This window comes from Leptidea sinapis, chromosome 25 (genome assembly GCF_905404315.1).
Source record: "Leptidea sinapis chromosome 25, ilLepSina1.1, whole genome shotgun sequence".
Classification (NCBI taxonomy): Eukaryota; Metazoa; Arthropoda; class Insecta; order Lepidoptera; family Pieridae; genus Leptidea; species Leptidea sinapis.
The window spans coordinates 10,594,848-10,609,498 of NC_066289.1; the positions used below are offsets into that span (position 1 = coordinate 10,594,848).

General features: G+C 36.0%; 1 protein-coding gene across 7 annotated transcripts in view; it reads left to right on the forward strand.

The window, feature by feature from the left end:
* LOC126972155 (potassium/sodium hyperpolarization-activated cyclic nucleotide-gated channel 2) overlaps nt 1-14,651 on the forward strand; it is a 313,446-nt gene that overhangs the window by 164,050 nt on the left and 134,745 nt on the right. For all 7 annotated transcript variants that reach the window (XM_050818746.1, XM_050818749.1, XM_050818751.1 and 4 more), the window contains exon 3: nt 5,097-5,299. In XM_050818746.1, coding sequence (XP_050674703.1) covers nt 5,097-5,299 — 203 coding nt within the window. The remainder of the gene's footprint in view (nt 1-5,096; nt 5,300-14,651) is intronic.

Sequence of the window (14,651 nt, forward strand, 5' to 3'; positions counted from 1 at the left end):
AAATTTTCGCCGATATAATGTTCGCATTTCGAAAATTTTAACTCAAGGCCGATTGAGCTAAAACTTTCTATTACAACTTTCAGATCATCTAAAACAATGTCCACTTCACCACCCAAAGTGCCATCATCCAAGTACCAAACATAAAATTTTTGTTTTGTTATGGCGGAATGAATGGATATTGCTGGACCAAGAGGGTCGCCTTGCTGACAGCCAACGGAAGACCAAATATTATGATATTTGAATAATAATTTGGATGGTTTACTAGAACATTGCCAAATATAATGATAGATTGAAGGAATTGAATTTTCAACTTCTCTCAGCAGAGCTCTATCAACAGAGTTAAAAGCATTTTTGACACCTAATTTTAGACCACCAGACATCACCAGAGTTACTCTCCAGAAAAGTACGCACAGCGTCGACTGCAGCTTCGCAACCACCTTTGCAGCCAAAACCCGACGGAGTTGGGATGAATTTAGTTGATAGGAAAGGAGAAATATGTCTACAACAAATTTTAAAAACAAGGAGTCGAAAGGTGCAGCCCACGGCTATAGGACGAATACCACCATCTTTTTTCTTAAGAGCTCATATATTCGCGCCACATAAAATTTCGATAATTTCGGTTTTAACTTTTCCAGAAAGCATGTGATTTACTAAGAGAGCAATGTCCTCAAGCAAAGCTCTACCTGCATCTATCTATATATTTATTTATACTTTTAAATAAAACACTTTTAAAGGACTCATACGCGTGTAATTGTAACTGTTTTTACATTTGATTTTTGCGTAAAAGTTACATTTTTATTTTATTTAACCCGACGTTTCAAGACCTTTCCAGATCCCGTTTTCAGGGGTACTGTAGACGAATTGAGTCAAAGATAGAATTTGTTTCATTAGTTGGTAGTTCATTATGAAGTTTAGCGCCATTTATTGCCTCGGAGCCATTTATTTGCTGTAGACAGATGGTTTTTGGCAAAATTTACTGACAGTGTCCTCTTCTTTTATGGTATGTGTAGTTGTGGGTTTTAATTTAGAGATTAGTGGACCCCAGGTGTTAGATAATTTTAGAGTGACGTTTCATGACTCTAAGTCAGCTGTATGTGAACACATAACAGACCGTCCGAACAACTACATGGTTCGACCAACCAAAAGTTTTGGTAAAAGAGAATAGATTCCTCCCAAGACTGGTACGTGATGCCGACGAAATTACAAAACACCCAAATATCAATAAAGAAGACAGTCTAAAATTAACTAACACCTGGGATCCATGGATCCTGGGAACTATGACAAATACTATCTTTGACTCATTTTATCTGCAGTCCCCCTGAAAACGAGATCTGGAAAGGTCTTGAAATGTCGGGTTTACTAAAATAAAAATGTAACTTTTACGCAAAAATCTAATGTTAGAACAGTTACAATTACACGCGTTTTAATCCTTTAAAAGTGTTTTATTTAAATGTGTAACACTCGCGTTAATCAAAGAAAATAGTATTTGATATACTTTTTCCTTTAAATGGTCACTTTCTATTCATATCTTAGACTATAGCTATATTTACAATAGTATTAGTACTATAAATTAATACTATCAGTACGCAAATGTATCAAGAATACTATCCAGTATCAGTATTTCCTTGGCTGATCCAGATGAGGTTTCCAGTTTCTCAGGCCGAGATGTATTGAGCGTACTTAGACTCTTCTCAGACTAATCTAGAGAATTAAGTCGAACTCATTATAACCATAGGCTGATGACATAGAAAATGCACTGCCAATGCCTATAAACCTTTGTATATCATTTTTCTTGACATTATTTGACATTATAAGTTCACGATATATGATTGTTTTTTGCTTAAACTCTTTAAACATATCTGTTGCCTAAGAATTAGATCGGCTCCTAGCCAGTACCGACTTACTACTAGCTACGGACCCTACATAACTTCAATGAATCAGAATTTTGGACAACATCTCTCCAATTAATGCGTAGGTTTAGGTATAAGAAATAGTGCAAAAGCAGACACGTACTTGGCTTTTTTGTGGTCACTCCCTCCTCTCAATCACCGCTTGTAATATAAAAAACATTTCGTAAATTAAATACAGTGAATGCGTCACAAATGGCGTTTTTATACTCCATAACGTGGCTATGGGCGATCCGAATTATGGCTGAAATCGCGCGCTAGTTATTTTTAAAGTCAGTTTAACGACCACTGGCGGAAATGCAAAGTATAAATCCATTTATTTCAGCCGTTCGTTCAATATCAGATTGGTTGAAATATTTTTCGCGCGTCACTGAATTTCGTGAAAAATGACAACTGGCGTACCGGAAAATAACAAATATCAACTCAATAAACAAACGAAGTATATCGTGATTTTTTACGGCCGTTTTCAATAAACTATCTATCCTTAGTTTAACTTACTAGAGGTAGACAAATCTATCCAAAAGGATAGATTTGTAAGCGTAAAAACGCTTACTTATATTTCAATAACCTATCAACAGATTGCATTGGACTATAACTATATTGGACATAACTATGGATAGATAAGATCTTGTCATTAAACGGTGAAGCAATGTATCCGTAACTAGAGATACGTTTTTGAAAACGGCCGTTAGTCTCTTTCCAACTTATTATTCTTATTTTAATTAATTCTTTTCTAAACTATATTTGATAGTTACAAGATGTATTTGTAAGGACAAGTACAAACTACTAATGATGAAGACTTTGAAATAAAACTGAATCATTCTACGAATGTAATGTAGTCATCACCCGATGTTTCCCCTCATTTACGAGTTAAATAACATCCGTTTACATAACTCTGGATTACGTAACCTTTCTTAGCTAGTTTTAGTCTCTTTTATAACGTTTGTTGGAGAAAAAAAATTAAAATACACCTTCTTGGGAAGCACCTTATTGACAACGGGACCGTTATTTAGGTTATTTATAATTTGCAGGCGGAAATCTTTATAACACTGGAGTGAGCTCTCACCTCTGGGTGGGCGCTCCCCAGTCCCACGTTCTTTCATTTCAGCACATACATGGGGCACACTAAAAGTTTTGTACTTCTAGCTAATCGGAACTATTTGCTTTTCGAATGTTATATTTTTTGAAACGTTGCAACCTTCTTAGTAATAAAAAAATCAATTGGCGGGAAATTATTTGTCGTCTGTTTTTTATCACACATCAAAGTTCTACGTACGCAACTAAAATGGAATTAAGTCGAAAAGATTTTAGAGCGATGTTTTTTTATGATTTTAAAAGTTCCTTCTCTCCGCAAGACTGTGCCGCTCGTCTTCAAAAAGCTTTTGGGAGAGAAGCACCTTGCTTGAGCTCCGTCAGGTGATGGTTTGCTGAATTTGAGAGAGGTCGGGTTTCTTTACATGACAAATTTCGTGAAGGGCGGCCTTCAACTGCCGTCAACGAAAATAATATGGCTACTGGCTACTTATGGCTACAGCAAAATCAAGGATTTGATGAGAGGTTTCACTTTTGCCAATTCCGAAGAGGCAGTGATAGCGTTCAATCAGCACGTAGAAAACATGCCTTCAGATCTGTGGAACTCCTGTTTTAAAGAATGGTTCGATCGCATGAAAAAAAGTTTAAAACGTAAAGGAGAGTATTTTGAAAAGCAATAAACTTAATATTTTGGTTATAACATGTTATTTTTTTAAGTTACGCAAAACTTTTAGTGTGACCTACGTGTAACGAAGAGCGGCTCGATTCTTAATAAATAAGTAATTAATAAGTAATGTTTATACATTACTGCTTAACGGCAGAAAAAGGCGCCGTTGTGGTACCCATAATCTAGTCGACATTCTATGCACAGAAGCCTCCCACTGGTAATTGTAACGGTTAACTAAAATAATAATAAAAATTTAACTTTTACGCAAAATATAAAATAATAACACAGTTACAATTACACGCGTTTTAATCCTTTAAGAAGTAATTTATTTAAATTGAATATTTTGTTCAAGTTTCCTTTAAAGCGTGACTACCTATTTGTTAAGCTTCGTATGTTAAGGCGAAGAGTAAGCAGAAAACACGCAAACATGGTGTTTTTCGACAAGTTTTGTGGTGAAAGTATAGCATTTCGAGCTATGAACACTACTTAATCCTGTTACACATATCCTTAAGTCTTATTTGTAGGTTGCTAATGCTTGCTGTTGGTTATAGTTAACACTGCCGAGCCTTTTTGAACTACCACTTTTCTTTGAAGTTAAACAAGTTTTTTGGCATGGCGTGACGCATATTTTTGGTACTTCTCTCAGAAAAGTTATTCTTATAGCTTGTACTTTTTTGTGTAGGTTCATTTATTCAGATTAATAGTGAATAACGAGGATTGTAAGCATATAAACTGTTTTCCACGCAAGAATTTTGAAAATATTGGCTTTGTTACATTGATGGCGGGCCGACAGCCGTGAACTCATATCGCTCAAGGTCGCTGGCATTTAGTGTCGCCTTAAGATGTATCGGAAAGAAACGTTACATTTAGTAAAACAATAAAATTTTGTTGGATAGAAAGTTAGCGATTCCTAATGGGGATGTAAATTGTACGCGCGAAACGAAGTCGAGGGTTGCAATACACCTCAACAGTTCGCATTTTCCCTCGGCTAATAAATGCTGCCTTATACTACACCTACGAATAAAATAAAATTGTTTATTTTCTTCGTAGATGTAATTGAATTTTAGGCAACAAATTGCATTTTTGAAGTGGAAACTACTTTAGCCGCGTTGGGTACTTTATGGAATTTATTGGGTTTGCTTCACCGACATGCTCATGACTGGCGCACGCGATAAATAAATAACTTAAAAAATAAATATAAATATTTATATACTTTTTGGAACCATTATGTCTCAAGGAGACGATCGCAATTGTAGTGCCGCTTAGAATTTTTGGATTTTTCAAGAATCCTGAGCGGCACTGCTTTATAATGGGATCAAAATCAATTACCATCAGCTGAACGTCCTGCCCGTCTCGTCTCTTATTGTCATAAAAAAATTACAAGCGTTTTAATCCTTTAAAAAGTTTTTTATTCATATATGTAACAGCCGCGTTAATCAATGAAAATACCAGAATATGAAACTTGGACTAAGTAGAGATGTGTTTGACAGATGTGATGATGGTAGCGGAGGCGCGGCGACAGGGCGCACGGCGTCGCTCCGCCTCGCCAACGGACGCGTGGCGACGCAGTCGGCCGAGCAGCTCCCCCACTCCCCCGCCGACTGCGCCTCCGTGCGGATCTCAATGGACAACACCAATACCTGCTGCACCGACTCCCTCGTCACAGCGCTCGATGACGAAACCCTGCTTCTTGGTGAGTAATAATAATTATATTAAAGCCTTTATTACAGTTATCATTATATATTTTTTTTTAAGTTTCCTCTCACTTCTGGGGTTAATGATGCGGGACTCGAACCCGACACGGTCCGTGCGAACGCTCTTCCACTGAACCAACCGTTCGAGTGACGTCACGTTCATAAATCTTGCTGTGTCTTGTTCATCTCTCAGGTTGTGGTCTATTGGTATGTCTACAGGATCTACTATACAGTTGATAACATGCTCTGCAATATAATATTAACTTACTAACTAATACATATATACATTTTGTTAAATTAACTTAACTTACATAACTATATTTACTCAATTATTAAGTATATGCAGCAACATTTAAAAAGTCTGTGTCCTCTTTCTGTTAACTGTTTGTCCTTCGACAAAGCCCTCTTCCAAGGTTCCGGTTCCTAATTATTCTAGTCCAGTCTTTCTCAAAATGGTCGTTAGAGAGGGGCGTTAAAGGGCCCAGAAAAAAATGAGGGGCATTGGCGTGGATTAGGGAAGCGATGGTTTATTTGTAATGTCATTTTGATACTTTATATTTTAATTTTCGAATTAGGGTGTTTGTGCACTCATGGATACATAAAAAAAATACAAATTGAATGTACGTTTTTGTATGACGGCCAATCACGGATACGAATTTAAAACGTATGAGTGCACCGACGCTCTAATTAGTTTATAATTCTGCCCTGTATGATGATGATATGATAAAAATAGGAATACTTGTACTCGGAGTGTATAAAAATTGAGGGCGCTGAATATTTTGAATTCAAAGGGGACAGTAAAAGAAATAAGTTTGATAATCTCTGCTGTAGTCCATAGTGGTCCTCCTAACTGTTTTCGTTCATTCTCTGATCGTATGAATTGCCTTTTTTCTATTCTTCCTATCTCCTCTGGGGTACCATTCAGTTATTGCAGTCCATTTTGGTGTTTCATCTCCCATAAAGTTGCCTATCAAACTCTCCATTTTAATGAGCGTATTGTGTTCTCTATGATTTTTAACTTAGATTTGCCTGAAAGTGTGATTGCAACATATCAAATGTTGCAATCACACTTTACCCCAACTATACTTCGTTCTATTGAATGGCAAACTTTTGAGATACTTAGTTGTTTTTGGGTAAAGGCTTGGTGAGTAGGTAATAGATATAACTAAATAGTAAATAGGTACTTACTGCCTCGCATAGCTACGGTGTAGAATCAACTACCGGCTACAAAAACTCGTTCGAGACCTAGAAGAAATAACGTTCTATACATATACCCCCTTATTCATAATAGTCTGCTTACTTAAAGCATTGCTAATTCTCGCTCTGTCTTCTTCTATTGACCTAAGTCAGAATGAGAAAAAACACTCCTTAGCGGCTGTTTTAAGTTAGCGAGCCATTATGAATAAGGGATAGACAAATCACGTCGTATAAAAACATACACACCATAATAGGTTTTGTCTACTATATCTGTACATTGCCGCATTTACTCCAGTTGCTTAAAATATTCTTGGTCAAAAAGCAGCAATGTAAAACGTTTATTCAGTTCAGGTTACGTATATTGAACTTAGAAACCGATTCGGACAGTGACAGATGACACAGGACTAAGCAGAAGTGTAGTTACGTTGTATCTAAGCACACTTTTGCAGTTCCGCTAGACTTTAGAGCATACGTCCACAATAACTGGCAACGCGTCTTTTGAACTCTGGTATTGTGAATGTCTATGAGCAGGTCTGTTGGTTTTTCACATTACAGGTGCTATAACTGCGACATATAATGAACACATAGAAGTGCAAACAAAACTTAGAGTAAATAACTGAAATTTCGAAATATTCAAACAAACAAATTGTATAGATTAAAATACAAAAAATTTAATCACCCTTACGAGGGCGCTACTGATCTACGAGTTATGAACAGCTACGGCGGGGCGTGGGACTTGCAGGTGTCAGCGGACCAGCTAACGCGCAGCTACTAGACTACTGAGAGCGCTTTCGCACTACGTCCGATCCATACCCGTTATAACACGGACCGAAGTAGTCGTAGAACTATTTCTACGATTGACGGAAATAATTCAGATGACGGAAGCCGGATCTAGTTCGTAAACTACCATAGAAATTGTTTTCACGGATAGGGATCGGACACAGATCGGACGAAGCGCGAAAGCAATCTAACAGTGTGTTCCGCAATGATATTATCAAACATTTACCTGTTTAAGTGCATATAATATATATTTATTCAAACAAAAAAAATCTTTTAACTTTCTTTACATTACTATGATTACAATAAATTAAAACTATCAATACGGGGTCAATTGGTATGCTTACCAAAGTATTGAAATGAATATTGTATTGTTTTATTTTTAATAATATATTATGGTTAAGTAGCTCTACCGTGCTGCTACCGTGAAACAAAAAACAGAATTACAGCCATATCAATTTTGATAAACAAACAAGATTTCCAAAATGTGACTATTTTACCAACCATTTATGACGTTACGCAGTTATTATATGTACTTCAGTATAAAATATACTCTGCCTAGAATGGCAGAAAAGAATAGAAAGAAAAAGATGTAAAAAAATCAATTTCGGCTATCCCATAAACACTTCTACAAAACATGCCGAGCCTTAAGTGTGAATTGCACGTTTCATCCTCATTTCAAAAATAATTGGGGCGATAGAAGTTTAAGTAAACTCGATTGGCGTCGGACAGTATACGAGGCCCTTCTTTTAACTTTACGAAGTTGGTCTAACTGATACAAAAAGTTTAGGCCAATTAATTGTCTAGACCTATACAAACGTTCTTAATATACTGACTTACTGAGTTGAAGATTATCGTGGAGCGAGAAAGTGGTATGGGCAATACTGCTCTATCGTTTAGTTGTTGTTCCTCGAGATTCGACGATGAACTAAATGATTAATATAGATTAAAAATAATAAAAATAAATTGACGTTTTAGTACTTGACTAATTAACTATTAAGCCTAAAATTTAAATAACAATTACACGTGGTATGTGTAAGTAGTTATGTATGTATATTATGTCAGGGGTGGATTTTGTTGGATTTCATTTGGTTATTCTTTTAATAATATAAATACTTTGAGGAAAAAAAAATTTTGAACGTCCCTTCGTTTACGTGGTGCATGTGATAATTAATTACTTTAATTTTGTTTAGTAAGTAGGTCGCATGTAACCCAAAAAAATCAATAAATATCTCGATACGTGTGCAGCGCCCTTCACCAAATGAGTTTGAACTCAGGGTTATTTCACGCGATAGGCGCACAGTACACGTCGAGTTGCAGCCTAGTCTACAAATACCTTTATCTGATGGTAATCGTTAAATTAATATTAAATTATTTATAAAGTCATCTTTATATCTGCATTAGCATCATCATTAGATGCCAATATTTTGGCAACGCTACTTCGTTGTACTATCGAAAAAATAGAATCGTGAATTTTGAAACCAAAAAAATTATAGTATGATGAAACCCATTGGAAAAGGAAGAGAATATAACAAAAATAAAATTAAAAATAAATCAGGGGCCATCTGAGGTTGGGTAGTGGAAAAGGGGGGAATGTTGTAAGGGTTTAAAAGCGGTTTATCTCCGGCAAAACTACAGGTCCTATGGAAAAAAGTTAAATAGCAAAGTTGTAGGTAATAAAAGGATCTACAACTTTTGTTTTCACACTTTTTGCAATAACCTCAAAATTTATGTGAAAGATCCTACTGTTTTTTCTTTACCTTTTTATCATTTTCAAAGGCATCCGCACTTGTCTATAAGTAACTGTTATCATTTCATTAGACATTAAGTTCACCAAAGGTCATAAAATCTTTTTGTACAAATAACCGAACTGTATTTATGCTTTTAAAAGAACTATCAGCATAGTGGATCACGAATCATTTAGTGGATGCTATATAAAAATCATATATTATATAGCTTGTACAGTCCAAATAATACCTCTATTATTTTCTCGTGTCTAAAGCTTTTATGTTTTGTTAAGTAGAACCGAGTTCACAACGAACACTCCTTAAATTTAAATAGCAAAATATTTCAGCTGCAGTCAGCCTTGACCGAATGTAAGTACGTTGTTATATTTTACTTCTGTTTCAGCTTCAAGTGACCGCGAATTTGACAAAAAACTCAATTGTTTTTGGGTAAATTAAAAGTTTGAAGTTGGGGTACGGGTCACCCGACGCTATTCCACTTTAAAAAGTCATTGAAGTATTAATTAAATTAATAAATTAATAATAATATTGACACACTTTAACACAAATTATCTTGCCCCAAACTAGGCATAGCCTGTACTATGGGCACAAGACAACTATATATTTAATCCAATATACATACTTAAACATACATAAATACATATAAACATCCATGACCCGGACACAAACATCCATATTCATCATATAAATGTTTGCACCTACCGGGATTCGAACCCGGGACCTATAGCTTAATAAAAAAGCATACTATTCATTAAAGGATTTTCTTGGGGTTTAAATAGGAAATTATAAATATTAAATGAATGACATCAATATCATTATAAAACTATTAAATGATATCACTACCACTATATTTTACCAGTGGGTGGCTCCTTTGCACAGGAAGCCGGCTAATTATGGGTACCACAACGGCGCCTATTTCTGACGTGAAGCAGTAATGTATAAACATTACTGTGTTTCAGTCTGAAGGGTGCCGTAGCTAGTGCAGTCAGAATTTTTTGGTTTTCAATAAGTATTGTAAGCTCAACAGTTATTTTTACAATTTTATTACGTTATACTAGGTACTGACGATGTTATATTATTTATTTCAAGGTAATTATGGTCACGGCGGAACTGCGGAAGCGGCGACAAACTATTGACGAATACACTTGACACTAATTTAGTTTTGGTCTCTGATTTACCGCAGAACTGACGAGGTGCACAAACTCTGATCTTTTCAGTGTAGAGTAGAGTAGATGTAGGGTAGAGTGTCAAAGTCAAATAAATTTTATTCAAATAGGCTTAAACTAAGCGAATTTAATTTAATTTTGAATCGTCACTACAAATACTTCTTTTAAATTACTGAATTTATCATATGTTCGTCAAAAGTTGAGGTCGCGAGAAGAACATAATATTAGAAACTCATCGGCCACTCTTTTCAATTAAATAGAGTATTTTACAATGGCTGTAATATACATAACAAATTAGTTTGTAAGGTGCTGTATCCAATAAATGAATCGTGTTTAAATACCAAATATAAATTATTTCATAAAAAGTAATAGATAATTAACTGTATAAATATATTATCGTATATTGGATGCATCAACCTTTAGAGCTTGAACTCCTTGTTTGTATAAGAATGCTTCGTGAACATGATGGTCATGATTACTATCACAATCAGTAATTGCATCTAATAAATACAATGATATATTAACTATAACAGGTCGACCTGGCACCACAAGCTACACCCGTTCACGAGTTGACGCATGGAACAGCCATCGTTCCCTTCGCACATATTTGAAGGAAGGATGTCTTCCAAGCTTGTGCTAGTCTGAAACTATCCCCCTTGTTACAGTTCTCAGGGTATTTTATGATTTAATGGCTTCTCTAACAAGCCGTGATATGTATTGGTATTCAACAGAAATAGCTCCTACGGTTATGCAACTCGAACTAGTGGTTCGTACCGGCTATAAAAAAGTTTTTAGGATTATTATTTCTGACAGTTCTTCGCTGTGGTGTTGACTGTATGTCCTGAGATGTTCTTATATTGTTTGATTGATAGCGCTAATCTCCGGATCTCTGTGCTGCGTACACTCAAGACTGGCATGTTGGTAATGTACAATAATCTAAAATAAAGTCTGGGATATCACATGTCTATTTATTATAGGTATTAACAATAGGTATTTTATGAAAAAAATATATAAATATATTACATAGGAAGCCACGGGCAACATACAGCTAATTAAGCTTATAAAAGACATTGCCGTAACCGGTTAAAGTTAAAAGTTTTTTCCAGTATTCGCGTTAACCACTAATAACTCCTGTTCTGTCCGATTCGTGCCGCTGAATTCCATCTTCGCACGACACGTCACAAATTACGATATCATCCCCACCATCTGGATGTGTAGTGGTCCTCCACAGTGCGGTTTTCAAGGAGCTTTCTTCCACGTACTACAAAGCTGTGGAATGCGCTTCGTTGTGAGGTGTTTCCGAGACGATACGACATGGGTACCTTCAAAAAAAACGCGTACAGGTGACCCGTACGCTCGTTTGTCCTCCTATTCCATAAAAAAAAGACCTTCCTTAAAGGCCGGCAACGCTCCCGTGATATCTCTGGTGTTGCATAAGAATGTGGGGACGGTGATCACTTAACACCAGGTGACCCGACCCGTACGCCGTTTGTCCTCCTTTTCCATAAAAAAAAAACTCCATGTGTCGTAACTCTGCTCTTTGACAACCTTAATGCATCAAATCCAAATTGACTTCGAAGAAATTGCGGTCTACTAATAGAGCCAGCTTTTACCCTGAGGGGGTCCACATTAGAAGGAGATTAAATTGCATTAGTAGTAGATTTATTAAAGTTAATTAGTAATAAAATTATTAAATATCAAACTAAGTAATTGTATATTACTTTTGTGGAATTAAATAAAGCTATTTTTTTTTTAATAGAGCCAGGCAATACTTCAAGGCGGTCCACATTCTCGCGCTCTAAAGAGCGCAGGTTCGTTATATAGTCTAGTGTACCCTAGTATCAGCTAGAACCATTCGCCTGCATGTAAGGCTGAGCTTTTAAAGAGGAGGAGGCAAACAGACACAATCATCGGCCAGCCATGATCGGAAGTCGTGAGGCAACCGCCCAACATCCATAAAACCAGGTCAAGATATGGTTTGCCGGCCTTTAACGGATGTATGCTTGAAGGTCTCTGAGTTTAATCAGTTCGGTAAAACTGCAGCCTCAGAATCAACTGATTCTGAGTTTTGCAAGGAACTTGAGAAATAAGGACTTCAATAACTATTGAAGTCCTTATTTCTCAAGTTCCTTGCAAAACGCGTGGCTGTAGAATGCCAAACGAATTTCGCATTTAGACGTAATGTCCGGCGGTGGAATTCGGTGGCTAGTAACAACTCGAACAACTCCTCTCCCCGTCTGAAGATGATGAGAGAGTGAGAAAAAAGTGAACATCTCTATGTAACGCCGATGAATCAAGTCGATCGGAGATGACTTAATCATCGATGATTCGAGCCGCTCTTCATTGTATGCCATGATGTGGAAGAAGATGGTACTGGGGAGCGTCCACCCATGGATGAGAACAGTAATCCATTGGAGGCTGAACTTGTGCTATATAGTTGCAGACGATGCCGAGCTACACGTATTTTTGGAGATCCAGTGCGCAATCACTTGATATTGCGTAGAGAGGTCGGTCTCATGTAAGTCTTCTACCACATTAATCACCGGGGGGTGTTCCGATGAGCTACTTGAACTGATTCTTGACGCAACTTCAACCTTCACACGACACACCAGAAACTTGGATATCAACCCCAAAACCTGTATGTGGGGCGTTACTCCACAGCGTAGTTTTGGAACTTTCTGCCACATACAACCAACCTTTGCTACTTTGCACAGGATGCCGGCTAGTTTATGGGTACCACATCGGCCCCTATTTCTACCGTGATGCAGTGATGTGAAAATATTATAGTGTTTCGTTCTGAAGGGCGCCGTAGCTAGTGAAATTACTGGGCAAATGTGACTTAACATCTTATATCTCAAGGAGACAAGCGCAATTGTAGTGCCGTTCAGTATTTTTGGGTTTTTCAAGAATCCTGAATGGCACTGCATTGTAATGGGCAGGGCGTATCGTACTATCAGCTGAACGTCTAGCTCGTCTTATCCCTTATTTTCATGAAAATAATAAAATCATAAAAAACATACATACAACCAAACTATTGAATAAGCTTAATGAAACCACATACACCGTTCTTAAAGATCGGCAACTAAACAACATATGTAATGATCCGTACGGTAATTTGATCATTTGTCCTCCTGTTGCATAGAAAAAAAATATCTACAAAAGTAGAATAGTAGAAATGCAACGACAGGATAATATTGGCCGACCATTAAACAGGTAAAAGTCATTAGTATAGTCTGCTGGATTTTGCATCGGAGTACGGTCCATTACATAATGAAATGACTCGAATTTTAAGAGCTTTAGTCGATTGCAGTCGATATACATAATGTTCATTGAGATTCTTTTTAATAATAAACCAGTTTTAACAGGATCAATTTGGAACTTTGGATGTATTTGTTGATCAGAACTGAACTGCCCTTGGTAAATATGTTTTTATTTTTGCAATAGGCCGACAAGCAATAATTATATTTAAATGTTTTATTAAAAGTCAAGTGCAGAGTATCTAATGATAGACAGCCTGGGGCTAAATCTATATATATATATATATAAATGAATTGCTGTTCGTTAGTCTCGCTAAAACTCGAGAACGGCTGGACCAATTTGGCAAATTTAGGTCTTAAGAAATATTTTTGGAAGTCCAGAGAAGGTTTAAAAAGTGAATTAATAGGAAAATGCTCGGAATTAAATAAAAACAACAAATTTCTTTTTCCTTTGATGTGTCCATACTAATTTAATGATTATGAGATGTAATTTCTATGAGAGAATTTATTGACGCACGGTTTGACAGTTCTGCTGTGAAACAATTTCATTACGACACAGCAGGGTGCATATTTTACGAAGTAATTCTTGATGTTAGAATATATTGACAAATTCATAAAAAAAAAACATTATTTTATTTACTATACACAGAACAACGTCTGTCGGGTCAGCTAGTATTATATATATCTATATTTCTTAAATTATTATATATTTAAAAAATAATACTGGGAGAGTTTTTAGCGGCATTTGTTTCCGATGCGGGGTTAATGTTTTACAGACAAAAGAATTCTGAATGAATCATATTTGAGAAAATTAATAACATTTATGAAGCGTAACAAGAGGTTTCTAAATAAAATATTTAAAGTGAACGTTATGATAAATCGTATTCTATTGAAAATTTACATTTTTTTTCTCTGCTTTTCAAATTTATTACTAAGTAATTATTTTTATTTATAATCAGAATTGTCATTAACATCAAATATATAAAATTCTTATGTCGCGGTGTTTGTAGTTAAACTCCTTCGAAACGGCTTGACCGATTCTCATGCAATTTTGAGTGCATATTGGGTAGGTCTGAGAATCGGACATCTTTTTCATCCCCCTAAATGTTAAGGGTGGTCCACATGATTTTTTTTTTAATTTTTTTGACATTTTTTTTAAATTTGTTTGATTATGAGTCAGCATTAAAAATACATACAACTTCAAATTTT